The 21,335-nt window shown below is 52.0% G+C and overlaps 6 protein-coding genes across 6 annotated transcripts; 5 read left to right on the forward strand and 1 right to left on the reverse strand.

Annotated features, from left to right (window-relative positions):
• Positions 1-2,647: 2,647 nt before the first annotated feature.
• M421DRAFT_100484 (uncharacterized protein) lies at positions 2,648-3,283 on the forward strand (the record flags this gene model as incomplete). Its single annotated transcript, XM_033586529.1, has 2 exons — positions 2,648-2,737; positions 2,795-3,283. 2 exons carry the CDS (start codon positions 2,648-2,650, stop codon positions 3,281-3,283), a joined length of 579 nt encoding a protein of 192 aa, XP_033449629.1.
• Positions 3,284-5,126: 1,843 nt separating this feature from the next.
• M421DRAFT_419917 (glycoside hydrolase family 16 protein) lies at positions 5,127-7,529 on the forward strand. The gene is made up of 3 exons (XM_033592288.1): positions 5,127-5,997; positions 6,049-6,586; positions 6,637-7,529. The coding sequence occupies exons 1-3, from the start codon at positions 5,558-5,560 to the stop codon at positions 7,027-7,029; spliced, it is 1,371 nt and encodes a 456-aa protein (XP_033449630.1). The 5' UTR covers positions 5,127-5,557; the 3' UTR covers positions 7,030-7,529.
• A 2,392-nt stretch (positions 7,530-9,921) lies between these two features.
• M421DRAFT_60758 (uncharacterized protein) lies at positions 9,922-12,604 on the forward strand (the record flags this gene model as incomplete). The annotated part of the gene is made up of 3 exons (XM_033595815.1): positions 9,922-10,114; positions 10,167-11,544; positions 11,596-12,604. 3 exons carry the CDS (start codon positions 9,922-9,924, stop codon positions 12,602-12,604), a joined length of 2,580 nt encoding a protein of 859 aa, XP_033449631.1.
• A 485-nt stretch (positions 12,605-13,089) lies between these two features.
• Positions 13,090-14,193, forward strand: M421DRAFT_100487 (uncharacterized protein; the record flags this gene model as incomplete). Its single annotated transcript, XM_033586530.1, has 1 exon — positions 13,090-14,193. One exon carries the CDS (start codon positions 13,090-13,092, stop codon positions 14,191-14,193), a length of 1,104 nt encoding a protein of 367 aa, XP_033449632.1.
• Positions 14,194-16,763: 2,570 nt separating this feature from the next.
• On the forward strand, positions 16,764-18,517 carry M421DRAFT_137997 (uncharacterized protein). Its single transcript, XM_033587440.1, has one exon. It carries the CDS (start codon positions 16,869-16,871, stop codon positions 18,411-18,413), a length of 1,545 nt encoding a protein of 514 aa, XP_033449633.1. The 5' UTR covers positions 16,764-16,868; the 3' UTR covers positions 18,414-18,517.
• A 1,630-nt stretch (positions 18,518-20,147) lies between these two features.
• M421DRAFT_91849 (uncharacterized protein) lies at positions 20,148-20,731 on the reverse strand (the record flags this gene model as incomplete). Its single annotated transcript, XM_033597981.1, has 2 exons — positions 20,148-20,491; positions 20,701-20,731. 2 exons carry the CDS (start codon positions 20,729-20,731, stop codon positions 20,148-20,150), a joined length of 375 nt encoding a protein of 124 aa, XP_033449634.1.
• Positions 20,732-21,335: the final 604 nt, after the last annotated feature.

The raw sequence follows: 21,335 nt of genomic DNA on the forward strand, positions 1-21,335 counted from the left end.
TGAGTCCGTAAACAAGCGAGCTTGGCACTTATAGGCTACCCCTATATGCCACCTACCTTCCTTACGCTTGATTTTGGTGCGTGCAGTGGGACATGCTTACCTGAAGTTTTGTTCGAAGTCCTTGTTAATTCTTATTTTTCTGTTATGGGGCCCGTTGAAGACGCTTGTCTCGAACGCGGTCTTAGACTATGCGTCAATGAATGGTGGCTGGTGGTACGATGAATGTTAATGTCCATGAATATGTGTTGATTCATGCCGCTTTTCGCTACCATTGTATGCACATGATTGATCTCCAGATGAACTCCAACATTCATGAGACAGCGATATTTCCTTAATCCCTTCACTATATCGATCGATTACGCTCTCTTTGCTCGAGAAGCTACTGGCCAGGGCGTTGCGACTTCGCAAAAGGTCGAGGGCAACTATGTTGTCGGCGATGTGAGGTTGTATGACGAGGTGGAGGAAGGAGACCTCGAGAGGAAGAGCAAACAGATGATGGAGCGGATTGACAATTTTGTGTGGAAATACTCCTCTCAACCTAGGGACAAGTCGGCTGCATTCTTCGAGTTTCTGGAGGATAGAAAGGATCCCATGAACCTCAGGGGTACAAATTTTGAATGTGAACAGGTTCAGATATGTTTAAGATGTGTCCACAGCGAGGAGTATCGTTCCAGGAGACAGGTGTGGTGGACGACAGACAGGATCGATTTAATAGCACGAGATTATCCTCCGGGGTCTAGAGGGGACGATTAGTGGCGTCTACTACTATCTGTGTCATAGCCATAGGTTCGGGGGCAGAGAATGGTAGTGGAGAGATGCCACTTTATAGATATCGCGCTGACAGTTTTTTTGAGCCTCGATCCTAGTACCTATGATATTCCAGGCCAGTGGCTTTAAGCATCCTTGCACCACGACCTGGGTTTTGGCATTGGACAGAGGGACGCTTCTTGCCAACGGTACGCACGTGTGTCCTCTCAACCCGTTCCCGCAGCTGCCAACCTTTACACTCTCCTTTCAGTTCTACCATCTAATGCCGCTGTATACTCGATGGAAACTGCGCTGAGTTGCTTGCTAGCTAGGAGGCGACCATATATACATGCCCTGAGACGTGCTAGTCCAAGGTAGTCAACAGATGTGACGATCAAGGCCTATAGGACCGAATTGCACCGCAACATTCTTTCTCTCTTGATCGCATCATGCTCCAGGAAACTCGTTGCCCAAGTCCCAATTCATCGAATCTGTGTCTACGGAACGCCACCCTGTACTTTTAGGCCCTGATTCGAACTCCAGTATCACCTCGTGATGTGTGTACGGGTACTCGCTGTACGGGTGTAGATGAAAGAGAGCGTCTTGACCGGTAGGAAGAGGTTGGTGGTTGACTGTGTGCCGACGGTGCGTTGCACACTGGGCCATGGATAGCTCAGGGTGCTTAGTCCGAGTGCTTGGAAAGGGAAGTATATCTCGCGAATGCGAACGCATGCCATAACATGCATCGTTGAGGCGGTGTGGTTTTCGTGCAAGGAGACCAGTTAGGTGTTGTAAGTTATGAGTAGTGAGAAGGAGAAAGCTAAGGAAGGACGAAAGGAAAAGAAGGGCTAGGTTGATGACTAAAGTGAAAGGAAGTGAAAGTCAAGAAGCAGCATAACTATCGATGTTATTTTTTTTTAGAAAACGTGTGCCTGGTCGCTCGTTGAATTCATGCACTCGCGCAACGTGTACAGCAGTAAATTCTGTCACCCACGTCGTTATTCTTCCGCCTCCACAGCCTACCTGAAAACGAACGGCAAGTTATCGAGCGCGCAAGGCGTCGCGATTGAGCCAGCGATATGCAGGAAGCTCCTTGAAGTCGAACCTAAGAATTGCACAAGGCAGTCGCGCATTCTCCATCTTCAGAAGGCAGAACAAGTGGCCAGGTTTAGAGCCCATCAAACGACTTTCACCCCAAACCGGCTATACCTTTACGGACATCTACCACGACACGTGCAACTTGCGTTGTTTGAAAGCGCGAATCTACGTGCACCAGTGTAACGACAAATGGCAGACAAAGGTGCGGCGCACCAGATATCTGGTATCGACAGGCCGCGTCGAGGTATGTGTCATGGGCTGCTTTCTTCAGGTAGCAGAAGATACTGAAGGAGCAACGCTTTAATCTGGTTCAGATGGGACGAGGGGAGACTTCGGTTACTTTCTCAGGGGGAGACTAGTAATGGGGAGAGGCCACGGTTTTCCCTTTAAGCTGTTAATAGGACGCACTTCGAAGAGACAACCCGCGGGTGCTCTGATGGTTCCGCATCTGATCCTTACAAATTCTACCTGCACGAGCTCTCGATACTCAACCTTATCCGTTCGCATGGTGAGTACAAAGGACCCCAACATAGAGCTAATGTTATGGTGTTAGTCCTGCGAGGCTGTCCTTGACGTCAGTCCGGATCCACTTCGACCGAAGAGCACGGTTGCGACACGTTGGAAACACCAAATGTTGCGCGACTTTGGCATGCTGGCCACAACGATAGACTTGTATCCCACTCCTTCCCTTGGATCTTCACCTCACACTTCATAGAAATTTGTCCGCAATCTGTAGAAGTTTTTCCTCCCAAAGTGTTTGCATACCCCGCCATCTATACGATCTGTGCAAGCCACCCACGCCATGTCTATGGTATCACAAACGCTGCAGGGCGCGGTGCTCAGCATCACGTCCAACGTCCTCGCGCAGGGACTGTCAGCATACAAGGATAGCGTACGCGATATCTTCCCTTGCTTATGAGGACCCGCTTGCTGACCCGTATCTGCACAGACACCCTTTTCTCTCAACATCAGCCAAGTCCTGAAGTTCGCCATATTCAGCATCGTCAGCAACCCACCGAACATCGTCTGGCAAGGTCTTCTCGAAGACTTGTTCCCTACAAATGTCGCTTCGACCGCCCACGACCCAGACGTCAAGACCGTCAAGCCTGCCAAGACCGAGAAGAGCACGAAGAACATCCTGATCAAATTCCTGCTTGATCAGACAGTCGGCGCTGTGGTCAACACGCTCATGTTCCTGGTCTTTATGGGCTATGTGAATGCCTCGCAGCAGGGTACACTAAGCACTCGGAGCACATGGGACATTATCAGGACGGACTGCGAGCAGAAGCTGTGGCCAATGATCAAGGACGGGTATAAGTTCTGGCCTGCGATCAGCTTGATCAGCTTCGTCTGGATACCTGTCGACAAGAGAGTGGTCTTTGGTTGCTCGGTCGGTGTGGTGTGGGGTATCTACCTCAGCCTCATGGCTGGCGCATAATATAGGACGGATACACATAGGGCCTGATGATGCCGAGGGCAATCAAGAACTGGTTTACGTGAAGGTGGATCGGCGGGCAGAAGTGAGCTGATATGCAAGTTCGGCCAGACCGACGGACGCAAGCAGCAGTCAATGACTTGGTGTCTACGACGGCAAGAGACTTCACAGTAGTAGTTACGAAAGACGGTCAAGCGGGCTTCGACTGACAGCTTGGCCCACCTGGACTCCGTAGCTGCAGCCTGCGCGCCTGCAAGAGCTGTCAACGTAGCGGCGAGAGTCTTGGAACCTTGGTTTACACCCCTACAAGCTTCTTCCGCTCCGTACTCCCTTCCGGTCAATCTTCACTGTGTTGAGCACCCATGCTGGAGCTGATATTGATAGTTACGCACAAGCGGTAGACACAAAGGCCACGTTGAAGGGAGCCAGCCCTTCGGTACCGACTTAGCAGAGCAGGAAAAGTCCTGGGAGTGGCGAAAGTGGCTGACTGAACAGGCGGTGCACCAGCAAACGCGGTCAAGAGCGTGGTCAAGGTGCACGATAAGCACTGCATGCTTGTCTCATCTAGTTTAATCCATCACGTCTTCGCTCGTAGACGCCATTTGGGTGCTAGAGGCATCGTGATGAACATGCACAAGCGATAGTGCGGCCGACAGCTCAAGTCTTCCGCCAGCTCCTTGGCGGGAATGATCAGTCCACCGATACTCGGTACCGTGCGGATCTCTTTGCTGGCATTCCAGAGTTCTCATATTCGATAAAGATTGACCCCAACAAGTGCTGGTCTGATAGCAAGGCTGGCAAGGACCAGCGCAAGCCAGTTCTCGCTACAGAGGATTTATCTTCGGCTCGCACGCGCCAACATTTGGTGTACGAGTATCGACCAAAACAAGAGTGGAAGACAAGGGGAGGATATTGCTCCGTCCGCTTTGCACAAGATCTTTGTGCGACCTTCTCAAAAGGGTGCAAGCCTGGTGCAAGGCTGTGGCGAGGCTTCTACTGTACGCTCGAAGTTCGCATCGCTTACCCCCTTCGAGTTTGCTCATCGCTTGGCCGTATCCAAGAGCTGCGATCTTGCCTCGATAATCATCAGATTCTCACGTATGGTGCAAACTGGACAAACCTCATGTTTGGATTATTGTGGCTTGCGCTAATAGGACCACCAGTTCCACAACTCAAGGTGCCACCAGATTGCGCGTCGTATACCTCAGCACTTGAGATGCAGCCACGCGCTACATGAAGAGTATCGCGCTCACAAGCTGGATTACCACAGGACTGGCTTCTCGGCAGCTCCTCATCGCGATCGTTTTGTCGTAACCAACGAGCTAATCACGGTGTTAAGATAACAGCCAATGTTGCTATGTATAGGGCCCGCATCAGCCGTCTCATGCTACACAAACCGTACGCTAAGGCATGCAGAGATGCAGGGTTTGAAGTTCCAAATTCTTGCTGATGCGGCGACATGCAGGCAGTGCGGCCTGGTAGTATTGAAACCTTCTCGTTCCAAATAGTCATAGTTCCCGCTAACTATCAAGTACGCTAATTCGGGCGGCGCCGCAGTAGTGCAGGGCCTAACAAAGGCTAAAACAGTGTGAGTGTCAGAACCCCTAGCGTGTGGCTAGTGACCCTACGCGATTAAGCCGCTCAGGGGGATGAATGCAGTCCACTATCGCCATTGATTTGCAGACCAGTCGAGACGATGTCACGGCTTGTCGATAGGGTTGTGACAAACATCAGGCCGATTAACAAGCGCCGTTTTGACGAGATCCGCTGAGAACGGCCAAGCTCAATGCCCTTGATGAAGGGAGGCTGAGTACCCACTGAATAGGTGCCGTACCTGGCCTTACTCCTTGAACTTGCTTGCCTAGCACAATTTGGTGTCGCGCGTCAAAGTGTTGGTGACGCTAGGACACGTCGAGTCTGCCACAACCAGACCTGGTAGTACCCTAGAACATGGCGATGGAGCTCGAGCTCACCAAACCAAGTCTGGCTCGGAAGGAACTTTCGCTACCTCTTACAGCTCCGGGAGTTGCAATGATCTAGCCGCGCCTACTAAAAACAGACGCAGCTAAAAGCAGAGTTCATAACTACCAACAAGGCACTCTCGTTCATTCCTCTTGATCATCATCACCCACCACTTCCCTGCCTTAGCACCGTCACTCGTTTCCTAGGGTGTGCTCTGAGCCGACTTCCATTATCACCTCGCGATAAGCCTTGTTGCACTCTGCATCAGAGCATTAATACCATTTGACCATTGGCATAGGCCAACCACTTCGGCATATGGCTTCTTTCCACAACGAGAAGTATGGCAATGAGGTCGACAATGACCGCATTGAGCCCCACAACCCTTTCGCTACACCAGGAGCGGCAACACCCAACACACTCACTCCCCGAGGATCCCATCAGAACTCGCGATCAGCAAGTAGGGATGGCTCAAGCACTGGCTTCCGTGGCGGAAATGACTTCAACTACTTTCGCTCACGACGAGTCAAGAAGGGCGAAGTTGAGAAGCCTTGGCTAGACAGAAAAGACCCTCGCGAGAAGTGGGTTACTATCATTCCCATTGCCGGTCTTGTCCTCGGTCTCATTGTTACTGGCATTTTGATCTGGGACGGTATTCGCAGCGTCGCGGTCCATAAGTACTGCGAGATCTACACAGACGACTTCAGCTCGTGGAACGACAAGGTCTGGACCAAGGAGTCCGAAGTTGGTGGTTACGGGTAAGTTGCGTCGAGCACCAGATTAGATGAAGTTACTGACAACAGTCACAGTAATGGCCAGTTCGAGCAGACCACCACCACCGACGAGAACGTTTTTATCAAGGATGGCGTCCTTGTCATCAAGCCCACACTCCAGGATGAGAGCTTGATCAACAACGACAACATCATCAACCTTGGAGATGGCTGCACTGGAACTAAGTGGTCCGACTGCATGGTTGCCACCAACACCACCAACGGTACAATCGTCAATCCTGTCAAGTCTGGTCGCATCAACACCAAGCTCGGTGCCTCCATCAAGTACGGTCGCATTGAGGTACAGGCCAAGCTCCCTGAAGGTGACTGGCTCTGGCCTGCCATCTGGATGTTGCCCAAGGACAATGTCTATGGTGACTGGCCCCGCTCTGGCGAGATTGACATCATGGAGTCTCGCGGTAACAACTACACCTACGCTCAGGGTGGCAACAACATCGCCTCCAGCACCCTCCACTTCGGTCCCAATGCTGCCAACGATGGTTGGTGGCGCAACAACGTCAAGCGCCAGGCTCTCCACACTACCTACGCCGCTGGCTACAACACTTTCGGTGTCGAGGTTTGTGAATCCATCAATACTTTGTGCCACCTATGCTAACCTGGATCCAGTGGTCTGAGAAGTACATCTTCACCTACATCAACACTCGCCTCCTTCAAGTCATGTACACTCACTTTGACGAGCCCTTTTTCGAGTATGGTCGCTTTCCCCTTGCCGACAGCAACGGTACCCGTCTGGACGATCCTTGGGCTTCTACTGGCTCCAACACCTCGCCCTTCGACCAGGACTTCTATCTCATCATTAACGTTGCTGTCGGTGGAACCAATGGATGGTTCGAGGATGGCAAGTCTAGCAAGCCGTGGCTCGATGGCTCTAAGACAGCCAAGAAGGACTTCTGGCAGGCCAAGGACCAGTGGTACCCTTCCTGGGAGAAGAGTGGTCAGATGGAGGTTAAGAGTGTAAAAATGTGGCAGCAGTCTGGTTACAATGGTTGCAATGCGTAGTTGCAGCTGTAGTCAGAAATACGGAAAGTGTTGATGTTGAGCGGCGTTTTGGTGCTCGGGTGGCTTGAACGGCGATCGGCAGGTCAGCCGCTATGAATATACCACCAGAGACACAATAATTTCTATTCATTATCATGAGGATTCTCACATTAAGCTATCGAGAAACTTGGTATCGTGAAAAGATCTGCTCTAACTTGGCACTCCCGCCCGGAGACGAGAAAGATGTGTGCAAGGAGTGGGCAGAGGGGCCGTGCGGGACAGGGTTAGTTGGACCCTTGTACCTGCATGACAATCACTCCTCTAGTAGCGCCGCTGAATCAAAGCGGGCTTGACTCCGGCCTCGAAGGGCCTTATCGCCCAATCGTGTCGACGTCACCATGATAGATGCGCGGATCCTGCCGCGGCACAAGTCAGACGCTGCAGTGTTGGAACCTTCCTCGGCCTGGCCGTCCTCCATCCTGCAGCCACCAGATTACAGCAATTGTCTCAACACCCTTGGTACAAACAACAATACTTATCGCAGAACATGATCTGCCACCGGAGATACGGGGATACCGTTACGGTGATACAATGAGAACGTTCTCATGCAGCTTTATCGGTTAGGTCTCTGCAGGGCCCACCCTCTTCTACAGATTCCAACCCCTGCTGAATAGATCCGACTCCACGGTGATCTCTCGAGGACCACGGTGCGCCTAAGAGAAGTTTGGAAAAACCACGAGGCCTAGCGCTGCCATCTTAGTCCGGCCCGTGGCGCCGCGTCGTTCTGGCCTCAAACGAGTGTCCCAGCACTGTTTTGGGCTCATCGCTGCTCTTGGTACGCACCGCCACAGGTAGGGGGGTTCGACAAGGATGTTGACTTTAGCCTCGAGGCTAATTGACGCCGACCTAGCACCAACACTATCGTAACAAAGACACGCTCGCCCTTGTATCTTGGTGTTCCGGACTATCGAGTGATCCACCGCGCTGAACTGATTCTTGGAGTGCCGCTCTGACCCCGGCGTTTCCTCATTCTCGGTCTTCAGGGTTCATTGTGTGCCACGGTAGAGGTACTCACTACAGGCAGGACGTTGCGGTGGAACGCCGAATAGCGAAAGACTCAGGTACTCGGGCTTAATTTGCACTCAAATTCTGGGTCGCATGAGTGCTAGACATGCTGTGGATATTTGACAACTGCCACATTCGTGCGAGGCGGATGCAGGACCCTTGGAACTGTGTGGCCCTGGGCCAGGCGGAATTGCCCTGTTGGGGCCGAGGGACGCTATCGGCTCCAGGCAGGCATAGAGTTGTAGTCGGCCAACACATCCTGCAGACCAGCAGTACCAGCACGTCAAACTTGACATCATGCATATCTCGTAGTCAACGAACATCTTAGCAGTGCTAGGCTGAGGCCGTCACTTCTTAGGTACCGTTGGCGATGCCACTGCGACAGTCATCCACGTTGTGCTCCGGTTGCTGTCGTTGGCAGAGAGCCACAGTTACCATCGTACTACGGAGGCGCACAGGCTGTCAAACATTTGGAAAACGAAGAAGCAAGGATCCAGATCCAGGAATCGATCAGATCTTGACAGCCTTGCGGATGCCTCTATCCACTACAGACGCCTCGCTACCCTTGGCAGGCGGGAGATAAACATTTCGGAACGCAAAGTGTGCTCGAAATAGTCCGCTCCGCTACAATTGGCTGAAACGCGCCAGGAACAAGCATAGTTTAGGCAATATTCACGGGCGAAGCTGACTAGGACCACTGGGCGCTAACCTCACCGAAGTGGGTCGGTGTTTGTCTACTGCGACCACCTCCTGACAATTGCGACACGGCCGTCGCTTACCAATTTTGTGCTCTTTTGGCAGCGCATTTCATTACACGACGTGGCGTTCTCTGTGGCAGGTGCGACTAATTCCGGTGTTGATTGGCTTTCATCCACGTCGGCGGCCTACTGTCGGGGAGCCCTTCTGGAAGCCAAGCATGACTCGGTCTATCGAGTTACGTCCGGCGAAATGTGAGCGTCTTTTCAAATTCGGCTTGAGAAGTGTCGAGATGGCCAGACTTAATGGGTGCAGCTGAATACTTCGGCACATGGATGCCTCCTTGGTCAATGTGCCGTATTATACATGGACTAGAGCCACCATCCTTTCCTGCATAGGCCAGGTTCGTCCAGTGTTTAGGCCTGCACATTGACAATCCTTACCGGGATCCTCCACATGGCCAGCTTCTCAATGTGGCCACAGCTTCTAGGCTTGCTTTGGTGTATCAGTTCTGCTAGCCTACGATAAAGCATCCGCCAGGCTAGTTGCTACTGACAGAGCTTTGGCCCGTATTAGACCGGCGAGTTCGATCTTCGCTTGCGAATTTGGTGAAAGCTGAGTCTAGTCTCTTGCAAACCTCAATCGTTAGTCCGGCATCAAGCACTGTTGAGCTATCTTTCATCGGCGGTCCCAGTGGTCTAGTCCGGGCGCCACGCTGAGATTCATAGCAAACATCGTCAAACTCGGTTCTCCTCTTACCTATTCTAATTCTGTTGAACCTTAAACCAGTGTAGTTGCCGTCTTTGACGTCTTGTTTTGGATTTCCTCATATGCCAGAGTCCTGCAGCTGATCCCTTTCGTCTGCAACACACTCGCTCACTCTCCGTCGATCATTGACGAGTGGTACCAAGCGCCACGCATCGTCACCATACACATTCACTCACATACACATTCGCTGCCCTTTACGATACCCACTCTCATTCATACTCGACATCATCGACATCAGCAATCATGAGCGGGGGTCCATTCCAGACGCCGGCGCTCAGCACCAAGTCGTCGATGGATGACGTCTCAGCACAGCCCAGCGGTGCGCAAACTCCAAAGAGTAGAGCTGTCTCAATGAAGCTTGGTCGTCACAAGTCGTCGTACATCATGGATTCGCTTCCTCCCCCATCACCATCATGGACACCCGCGCCTTCAATTGGCCCTTTGAGCGGCACCACCACAGCGCGTACATCGCGACGTAACTCTTTCACGTCAATGCACTCCGTCACAAGCCATGGAGGAATTATGGAGGAAATCAAGCATGAGGCTATGGTCAATTTTCTTTTCCAACAACAATGCAGTGAGTGTTTTGGTACTCGTAGCGCCAGCGCGTCACTAACGGCCAACTACAGAAAAGCTCTGGATCTCGAACAACGAAGATGGCATCGAGGGTGTTCTTGTCAGAAAATCACGAGGCAACTATGCCGCCTGCCCACCTTCTCTCGTTGAGTCTGCGCTTGGCTACTACGCCTCGCTCATCAACCTTCCGGTTGTCATCACGGTCAACTCGCGCGTTATCCAGACATTTGTACAGTACACACCAAACGCCACCGACGTTCCTCTCGGCAAGGGTCTTCACATCCAGATTCTTCCCTCAATCGATGACCTGCCTAAGGCACGCAAGAACCAGGGCGCTGCTTTCCTTGCACAGGAGCAGCTTCTCCTTGTCTGGGATGACGACCCAAACGCTATTTTCGGTCGCGCGACACACATTGAAGATGAGCTTATGAAGCTTGTCTGGAGAGCCGGCGAGAGTGAAGAGGAAGATGAGGAAGCCACCAACGAGAAGAAGGGCCCTGCAGTGGTCGAGACTGAGATTGATGAAGAGACTGGCGAGTACAAGCCTGAGAACCGTCCCACCAACATCATGAACGGTGCCCTCGTCGGATGTACTCTCGTCCTCATCACCATCATGTTGGGTCTCGGATTCAAGCAGATCGCTGTTCAGGTCATGGTTGACCAGAACTACATCCGCTGCGCTTTCCTGCTCCTCATCCCCGTCCAGATCTTCTTCACCCTCTTCTTCGCCCAGGTTGTCGTCGGTTGTATCGCGCAGATGATTGGTCCTATCCGACAGATGAAGAGCAACTCCCGCTACTACTCTGCGCTCCTGCCCCGTCGCATTACCGGCAAGCTCCCCCACATCACTGTTCAGTGCCCTGTCTATAAGGAGGGTCTTCACTCTGTAATTGCACCCACCGTCAAGTCGCTGAAGGCTGCCATGGCCACCTACGAGCTTCAGGGTGGATCCGCCAACATCTTCATCAACGATGATGGTCTTCAGATTATCGACGAGGAGGAGCGTCAAGCACGTATCGAGTTCTACCAGGACCACAGCATCGGCTGGACTGCCCGTCCTAAGCACGGCGAGGATGGTTTCGTCCGTAAGGGAAAGTTCAAGAAGGCCTCCAACATGAACTTCGGTCTCATGCTGAGCAACAACGTCGAGGAGAAGCTCGCTGTGATTCAGCGCGACGAGTCTTGGACCCAGGATGATGAGGCCAAGGAGTACGATCGCTGCCTGAAAGAGGTCGTTGAGGAGCACGGCCGGGCCTGGGCTGATGGCAATATTCGTGTCGGTGACTATATCATTCTTATCGACTCCGACACCCGTGTGCCCGTCGACTGTTTCCTCGATGCTGCCTCTGAGATGGAGCAGTCCCCCGAAGTCGGTATTATGCAATTCTCGTCCGGTGTCATGCAGGTCGTCCACGACTACTTTGAGAACGGGTAAGTTCATCTTCACTCTCCATCAATGTGTAAGCAACTAACAAATCTCAGTATCACTTTCTTCACCAACATGGTCTATACTGCTATTCGTTACACTGTCGCCAACGGCGACGTCGCTCCTTTCGTCGGACACAACGCTATTCTTCGCTGGGCTGCCGTTCAGCAGGTTTCGTACTTCGATGAGGATGGCTACGAAAAGTTCTGGTCTGAGTCTCACGTTTCCGAGGACTTCGACATGTCCCTGCGTCTCCAAGTCAACGGCTACATCATCCGTCTCGCAGCCTGGGCCGGCGAGGGTTTCAAGGAGGGTGTGTCTCTGACTGTCTACGACGAGCTTGCTCGGTGGGAGAAATACGCCTACGGTTGCAACGAGCTTCTGTTCCACCCTATGCGCTTCTGGATCACCCGGGGACCCTTCACCCCTCTGTTCCGCAGCTTCTTGTTTTCCAACATCCGTTTCACATCGAAGGTTACCATTATCTCCTACATTGGTACTTACTACGCCATTGGTGCCGCCTGGATCATGACACTGGCCAACTACTTCGCCGTCGGTTGGTTCAACGGCTACCTTGACAAGTACTACCTCGACTCCTGGAAGGTCTGGTTCTCCATTGTCATCGTCTTCACTGGTCTCGGTAACTTGTCCCTCGCCATCATGCGATACCGCGTCGGCGACAAGGGTTTCTTCGCCTCACTCTTCGAGAACATCAAGTGGATCCTCATGATGGCTACTTTCCTCGGCGGCCTCTCCCTGCACGTCTCCTCCGCTCTTCTTGCTCACATGTTTGAGTACAACATGCAGTGGGGTGCCACCTCCAAGGAAGCCGAGTTCTCCAACTTCTTCATTGAAGTTCCCAGGGTTTTCAAGAGTTTCAAGTACTCGATTGCCTTCGGTGTCATCGGCATCGCTGGCATGATTGTCCTCGCTGTTGGTCCCTTCATTCCCTACGGCTGGCAGATCACCGATTTCGTCGCCATCCTGCCCATGGCAATGGTTTGCGGATCGCATTTGCTCCTTCCCATCGCGCTGAACCCCGCGCTCATGACTTTTACCTTCTAAGCAGCAAATGTCTTGCGAATATTGGCGTCCTATCGAGCCGGCGAGCTCATCTGTTTGCCCAATCTGGCTTCGCGTTTTGCCAGGTGTATACTATGCATCGACGTGGCGCTTAGGATGCGTAAACACGCATACACGCTCTCTTCAATGATGAGTACATAGAAGAGACTCTAATGTATAAAGTTCAAACACATACACTTGCTTCTTGCTGTGCTCTGATGACTGTGAGCTGAGGAGTGGGATGGCATAGCTAATGCCCGCTTCGGGAAGGTGGTATCTTCAACGTGGGGTCGGCTTGCCGCATTGAGTAACCCCACAGGACATCTACGCAACCGACCATCGGATCAGTTAATTGTAAGAGATTAGCAACGGCCTCCGGAGTCATCACTACAGATCGGGACACACATATAAACTATTGAATATTAGCTACGCAGAGAACCATTTGACCACCTGGCAGTCTTCCAGGAGCCTCCACGACCGCCGCAATCATGCCTTACAACCCCAAGGTTGGAGACCTAATCTCCTCCCTCGACACACCTTCGATGATAGTGGACCTGGACTTGATGGAGCAGAACATTAAAGAATTGATGTCCCAGCTGCTGCCAACTGGGATCTCCATCCGCCCGCACAGCAAGACCACCAAATCCGCAATTCTGGCGCAGAAGCTCATTGCTGCGGGCGCAAAAGGCGCCTGTGTGGCCAAACTCAGCGAGGCCGAAGTCATGTGCTCCAAGGGACTGACTGATCTGCTGATTACATGCGAAATCATTGGGCCGGCGAAAGTCGCCCGGCTGGTGGAGTTGTGGACACAAAATCGGGAGATCAGGATTGTGGTCGATAGCGAAGAAGGCGCAAGGGCTATTGGTTCTGCAATTGAGAAGGCGGGCGTTGAAGGGCAGATTTTGACGCTGGTTGATCTGGATGTTGGGCTGCATAGGACGGGGGTCCAGCCTGGTGAGCCGGCACTCCGGCTGGCAAGGACGGTGAGCGAGTTGAGGCATCTGAAGTTGATTGGCGTACAGGGTTATGAGGGGCATTTGCAACACATGCATGGAATGGAGGAGAGGAAGAGGCTGTGTCTTGAGAGTATGAGGATTCTGGTGGATACGGCGGAGGTATTCAGGAGGGATGGACATCAGATTGATGTGGTGACTACGGGCGGGACTGGTACTGCGGAGTTCTGTGTTACGGTACCTGGAGTGACGGAGGTCCAGCCTGGAAGTTTCTTGTTTATGGACACTGACTACAGGAATGCAGTGGGAACAAAGTACTCGAATAGCTTGACAATATTGGCGACCGTCATCAGCAAGCAGGGGCCAAAGAGCATCACGATCGATGCTGGGCTCAAGTCGCTCACAACAGACAGTGGTCTGGCTGAGTGCAAAATGCCAGGGTACACGTATGGCGTTCTGGGCGACGAGCATGGGTCGCTGTCGTGGACCGATGGTGCAGACTTGAAGATTGGGGATCAAGTGGAGATGATACCAAGTCACATCGATCCCACTATTAATCTTCACGACTGCTACTACGCGCATCGAAATGGGACTATAGAAGAGATCTGGCCAGTTGATGCGAGAGGGAAGGTTCAGTAGATTGAAGTTAGACCAGGAAGACTCTCCATGAGATCTTCAACAGCCAACTCTGTGGGCGGATCCTTGCCGCATAAAGAGCGCGCTGCTCATTGCGCTCTTGTCATCTTGGTGGTGTCGTAGTGATGCTAAACATCGTATGCTCGTGGTTTGAAGCCTACGCATGAGAGCTGACATGTGGCCTCCAACATTGAGCCAGAGTCTGATGATCATCCATGCCTTGCCTGGAGCCTTCTTTTGAGCTGTATCAAGGTCGAGGAGCTAGGGAGGATAAGCACACTCGCGGTGATACAAACAGCAATCTACTCACCATGTTCTGGACCAGCTGTTGTAATCCATAGTCATGCCAACTGCATTCGATCTGCATATCGGAATTGCCAGGATCGTACTACTCTGCTTTGCGGCACAGATCATCAAACTTTGCCCAAGCATCCCGCACCATGATGCACTTGAATTCTACACACAGCCCAGAGTTAGCTCCGAAGATGGCATTGGCACCATCATCAAACTATCGGGGCTCGTATATCTGCTTCTTGACAGCATGTCTACTCGTACGCTCCTTGCCCTCATAGTGCGTCTTGAAAACTTGTTCACTATACACGTTAAAGATTGGACGGTGGATACAAATGTATTCGTAGATACCCGATTCAGAGATGCTCTCCCGATCACAATGCGGCTACTTACGCGTAGACCTCCACTGCACTCATGACAGGATGTCAAGGACATCACTTTGCCGTTGGCGTCTGCCGGCTTACCGTCCTCTGTCTCTTGGAGGCTCATCATCAGAGCTCGAATGTTCAGACGATGTTTCTACAGGCGAGTCGCCTGCTACAGAAATATCCGACCCCGAACCGGAAGACATACCCAAGTCCCGAAACGATGGATCTTCGCGGTCTTCGCCAACTTTGACTTCTGCAGGTGTGCCTCGAGCTACGCCGCAGGTTCTTTGGCGCTTTCAGAGAGGCATCTTGAAGTGAGGAGAAAGTGCCAGAATATTGAAATCGTCTGGTACTAGTCGAGAATTCACAGTTACTGCTCTGGATCGTTGCGAGCCGATACATCACACATTTGGGGTGTGACATCAGCGCGTTCGTCATTTGGCCGCGCTTAAAACGCGGATCACACGCGTCACATGAGTCGAACAACAAAGGATTGCCAACATCGAAAGGGGAACCAGTACCTGTTCTGAGCTGCGAGACGCTGCTGAGGCGTCAGGGCACAACGGAGGGTCAGGCGGCGAGCTTTAAGGTCCTGCACACTATAAGGAAGGTGCATTGCGCTCGTGATGGCGATCGTGAATCATATTCCATAGCTCCGCGAATGTCCGAGATGGAATTTTGCGCACATAAGCGATGCACGACGCATGTTCCCGAGCGTGGCATGGGCAAGCGGCCTTCGGCGATGGGAAACGTGGAGGATTGCAAGTTTGTTGTTTGCATTGGCAGGGGAAAGCGCTTACTGGTCTGTGCCTTCCGGTCTCTCTCGGGCTGCATGCCAGCCTCTTCTCCACTCCTTCAACACCACATTCCAAAGACACAATCGTGGCATGTCTCATACGTAGCCTATGAGTGCATCGGCAACGGCACACTCCGGTGCTGCCAATGTCCCAACAGCCTTTTTTGTCTCTCACAAAGTTGCCAGCTTGAGACCGACATAACGATACGTTGATCAGGAGTCAGCCATGGTGACAGGTGGCCATGGAGTTGTGCGGCGAAAGGCGATGCCACAATTGTTACACAGACCCAGTACTACGGCCCACCCGCATGCTTATGGCTTCTCGCGTCTCCATCCTGCTGTATCTGGCTGAATTGAGACACGAAATGCTTTTTACGGCTGAGCCGGTCTTGACCGTGGAACAAGACTGGCGCGTGGATGGAGTTCACCAACACTGTGTGCTGGGGCTCTTCCATGTGAGTGTTCCTTCGGAGTGGGATGAACATCCATGTCACCATTCTAGGCATATCAAGACTAGCTCTGCCCTCACTTGAGAGCAAGCGGTGGAATCTCGAGACCTCACCAGATGACGCAGATATTGAGAGACGCTTGCATGCTTCGGCACGATCCGAGCTCTACGACAACGGACTGCACCCTCGCTAATGTATTCCACTACAAGTGGAGCCAATTACAGAGCCACCGGTTCCGTAATGTTCGGCCATTCTGCTCTCGGTGAACAGTCGTTCGCAGTCGGACCCTTTACTGCTTGACTTGCCTCTATACGAGCCGTGCTGTCCTTGCATGCAAATCCACGCGTCCCGAGATCGGTCGTGGAACGCCAACAAAACATCCAGCTTCCATGGCTCAGCGTTTCGGCTCGGAGCAAAACACATATGCAAGGATGTAGTACGACAGCCAGCTGGGATTTTCACCGCTCTCGAGGCAAAGAGAACAGCTCGTTCATATTCAACATACTGAGCGACCCGAATTGCTGTGTCCCGGAAACCATCCCTTGCCTCTGTGAACCAATCCATGGTACTGGGAAGGCCGTATGGTACCAGGGGCGTTTATCAGACCCTTCTCCGCAATTCCTGTTACCTCCGATTCCACGGACGGTTCGATAATTTGTTAGAGTACAAGCCCTCTCCACGGTCTCGTTTGTTCCAAGCCCTGCGAGGTTCCCTTATTATCAGTCTTTCCAGCCTCCGTTCACTTAATTCTTACATTTACAATCTGCTAGAAACATGCCTTTGCAGAAACTACCCCCCAGCGGGCCTCAGTCAGTGAGCACCTCAACCGGCCAGCGTCCTCAGCTACAAGACCGACGCCGAACCCTACAGACAATCAGCGAGCTTTCGACGAATGATGGAGGCCTGCCGGACTTTGTATCCTCGATTGGCATTGGACACATCAGGCGCCTAGGACATGACACCACTCCTGGTGTCGGTCGAACTACGCCCAAACCCGTCAAACGACAGAGTCTCCCTCAGCACCATTCGAGTCTTAATATTCACGTTCCACGACCGTCGATCACTGTCACGCCCGCATATGGACACGAAGTTCGAAATTCGCGGTTGTCACAGGGCAGGAGGCCCATGCCAATAACGACTGATCAAGTCGAGGGTTGGAACGCGAAGAGGGAACGAGCAAGAATGCAACACGAGGTGGCAATTATAGAAGCAAGGGTACGGCAAAGCATGTCAGATCAAGGGGCCGAAATTGCAACTTCGCCAGTTCGGCCGGGTGCAAGCTCACGTCCGACGTCTATAAAACACGCTCACAGCATGCAAACACTGCTGGAAAAGCGCAATTCCGGCAGCGAGCGGCACACGAGCCTAGTAAGCACCATCAATAACGCTAGCCAGTTCGACACGCGACCCGAAGCTTCCGAGCGTGCAAGCACAGACTCAAGCTCGTATCAATCTCGTGATAGCGCCATCAACCGATCGAGATCAGGTTCTTCCAGCACATCGTACGCTTCGCAGGATGCGCCTCCATTGCCTCATGGCTCAACTGCAGCCATGAAAGGGTATTGTGCAGAACTCATCTTGCAAAATCAAAACCTCGTCTCTTTTGGGGAATCTGCCAGATCAAAGAACTTGAATCCTAATAGATCGAGTCGCACGCACTCGTTGACCAGCGATGGATTAAAGCATACGAGCGTGCCACACCATCGCTACATGACAGCTCCGGATCTGCGTCACCCTTTGACACAACAGTCACGGCTGATCAGCGCCCAAAGAGCGCGAAATCAAGCTTTGGCAGCGCTTACAGCCGCGAACAATCATATGCGACCAACCCGAGAGAACCCATATTCATCGTCTCAATACAGCTCGCCGCACCAGGATCGCCATGCAAGTCTGACGTCTCACCCACCAGATGTCTCTGCGCACCGGAAGTCTGCTTCGCCACACCGCAACTCACTGCGCTATCAAGCCCAACTTGAAACGCAGCGACGGATTACGTCACCATCACCAGCCCGCTTTTCTCACAACAAAGACCGCGGCTCCCTTCATCGGCACTCAGATGTGACGCGCAAAGTCAGCTTCGAGACCCGCACTGTGCCTAAGCGGGAGAGTCTCACGCAGTGGAAGAAGGAACGAGAAGAAGCAAAACCCTATTCGCACATGGACCACAAAGCAAGGATCCAGGAGCGTGTCAGGCGTGCGAATGAGCTTGAACAAGAGAGGGAGAAGGAGCTGGTCTCGATGGGAAAGCGCCAAGCCAAGTCTGAGAGCAGAAGCTGCTTTGGAGGCTTGTTTGCTGTGCTGAGAGGCAAAAGCACGTGAGGCAATACTCCATGAACCAGCGATATTTTCGAGGCGTTATCAGCTATACGCCGCATTCTTTTTGCTTTTTGTGGCAACGGTGGACTTGTGGATTCAAGCTGCCGATATCAGTCTATGGAATGCATCACGTAAGGGGTAAATATCTTGGGACACATACCGCTGTCTGTTAATAAGTAATGTCGCATTGAGAGAAGGTAACAATCCTTATTCACAACTTCCAAACTTCCGTCCGCAGATGCGGGTGTTGATCGTGAAGCTGCCGAAAAGCAGCACGTTGTTCTCCGTCATATCCTTCGCACCAATAAGATACACTCTCAACAATAGTTAACGGTATCGCAAACATGAGTTGTGCCATGTCTCTCTGCAAGCATGTCAACACATGCTCATTTTCCATCCGCTTCCATATGGTGTCGCGTACGCGTATGAACAGCCTTGTCTACCCGCTTCGAATGCTCAGCTACGGTCGTGTTCACATATTATGCCTATAGTGAAGTTCCATCAGGTCCGTGGACTAGCGACAACTTGCAACTTCTCAACATGGAAACGTTGAGAGTGCGATACAAGTGGCGTTTTCCAGATCGCCGGTTTATCTCGACTTCCAGCGTAGCTACCAGGTTTGGCTGGGCATCGCATCAGCAAGCAACGCAAGATGGAGATATAGCGTACCACCTCCTTTAACTGGTTGATGTCATAATGCCTATGCTATAAGAAGAAGGTACCGATGCGTTCCACAGGACCTGGACATTCGGTTTGAAAATTGAGCTCAGCGAGGATTTCTCAGAGGATGAGTTAGATTGGAAGATGGCCATGACCACCGAGGGACGGGTGGGCAACTTCGGCACAGCCTCTGAGCCTCAAAAAGCAAGCTCACCGCTCTTTGTACATATGAGTTGGCCCTTGACGACCAGTTGGACGATGCACTCTAGTGATGAGATGATGAAGACCAATATCGAGATATCTGTTTGTAAATGCGCCTGCATAGTGTATAGCTGGCCTGTCACAAACATAGGCTTTGAGCTATCTGCGATTAGATTCTCTCATATTCAAGATCTGTGCTTCCAGACTAACTGTACTATTCGAGTCAACACCAATAGCAGCGGAGCTCTTAAACGATACATCAACTTGTATAAGCTTTACCTGAATGTCCATCGACATAAACCAAGGAAAGGCCATCGAAGCCCGTCTCGACTCTCTTGGCTGTGCGTGTCTAGTCACATCAGATTAGCTAACGCGGTGGTTTGAACGGATGACAGGAAGGACTCACCTGTATCATCTGCATGGTCACTTTGTGCGCAGCTCCGCTGAATGCAATCGGGTCGCTGGTCAATTGCATCCACCCGCCTACAGCGGTCGGTTCCACTTTCGCGCAGAGGGCTCCATCAATGCACATCTTGAATGGCTTGGGCGTGTCGCCGCCTTGTTTCATTTGTGTCCAAGCGGGACAGCGCACAATGGTACCCGCGGGCACTGGAAATTGTCTGCTCGAGCGCACGTGAGCCACTTACATAGTCTCCGACGCTCTGGTTTGCGAATACGATGAAGAATTGGCCGTTGTCGCCACCATGGCCTCCAGCGAACTTTAATCCGTGGGATTCTTGTCCTGTGTACCACCTAGGCTCGATGTCGCCATATTTTTTGTCGATTTGTGGATTTACGAGCTACTTTGCTGGAGGGATAACGCAGGTGGGAGTCGGCGTGGAGGACGAAGTCGTGACAGTCGAAAAAGACAAAGAATTAATCGTTACGATGGAGGTAGACAGCGAGGATGCTGATGCAGCGGGAGTTGAAACAATCGTCGACACCACGTCTGCTGTAGAGGAAGTCAACGGAAGCCGAGTATCCAAATAGGCGCCTATGATGGTTCGTAAGTGTCATTCCCAGCCACAGAACCGCATCAAACATGCCGTCGACGTTCTCATTTTCAGTTCGTCCATTTTTCTTGCTCTTCAGGTAACAATGACCAGCGCCACTGCCTCCAACAAACAAGATAGCCACATAATCTGTGTTATCCACACAGAATTGCGTACAGCTATGCAGGCTATCTGCATACATTGAGGTGAGGTCACCTCCATAGAAGTCTACTCCACATAACAAAGTAAATGTACGGGACCCTTCATAAGTGCAGCCGTCATCCTGAGGGCAGGTATAGTCGGTAGGACAGACCGTCTGAGATATAGGCTCAAACGTCGAACTGGATGTCCGCGAAGTGAGCGATACACCAATCACGTTAGGGCTACCTCTGTAGCAAACTTATCCTCGTCGACCTGACCATGGGGCCTCAACTTACTTTGCCTGAGCAGCAGCAAGGTTGCTTTCATGTAGCAATTTTCACCGACATAGCTGACCGCAACATATTTCTCGGTGGAGGAACAGGCCCTCAAATACCCTGCTGGAATCGATGTCTGAAGCTGCAAGCGACGTGTCTTGAGATGATATTCAAGTGGAAATTCACCTGCGCGAGCTGTAGACCCCCTCAGTAGAAGTCAGTTCCGCAGCTGAGTTCCAAGACAGCTCCGCCTGACGAGAGCGAGCACTTATCATTCTGAGGGTATTGCATTAGCGCAGGGCATGATATCGACGCCGCTCTCAGGGCAAGTGTCACGGCCCGGGGGAGCATAGGTGCTATTGTTGTGGCTCTAAGGAATGAAAAAGTAATGAACGACTTGAATACGACTGCAGTGTCTTCTGCAGAAAGCTGGTTGATCAAGGCTTGTAAAGTGTTTGCAGATCGAGGACTCCAACTGGTCTCAGTATCTCCAAAAATGGCCTTACCTACACCCTTACTCAAGTCAAAGAGGCTGATACTGCTTCAGGCAGAAGGCTTGTTCTTCCTGATTTTTTCGTGGAAAAGCATACCGTACCTCGACTGTGCAAGAGTCGCTGCGGAGCCCGACCACTTGGTGCGTATGGAATCTGCAGATC

The sequence above is a fragment of the Didymella exigua genome (genome assembly GCF_010094145.1).
Source record: "Didymella exigua CBS 183.55 unplaced genomic scaffold M421scaffold_11, whole genome shotgun sequence".
Taxonomy (NCBI): Eukaryota; Fungi; Ascomycota; class Dothideomycetes; order Pleosporales; family Didymellaceae; genus Didymella; species Didymella exigua.

Excerpts from the sequence above, each read along its gene's own strand:
- M421DRAFT_419917 (XM_033592288.1), top strand. The coding sequence starts at position 5,558 with ATGGCTTCTTTCCACAACGAGAAGTATGGCAATGAGGTCGACAATGAC. Across the intron at positions 5,998-6,048 it reads TCCGAAGTTGGTGGTTACGG|TAATGGCCAGTTCGAGCAGA; the intron begins GTAAGTTGCGTC and ends CAACAGTCACAG. Across the intron at positions 6,587-6,636 it reads ACAACACTTTCGGTGTCGAG|TGGTCTGAGAAGTACATCTT; the intron begins GTTTGTGAATCC and ends ACCTGGATCCAG.
- M421DRAFT_137997 (XM_033587440.1), top strand. The coding sequence starts at position 16,869 with ATGCCTTTGCAGAAACTACCCCCCAGCGGGCCTCAGTCAGTGAGCACC.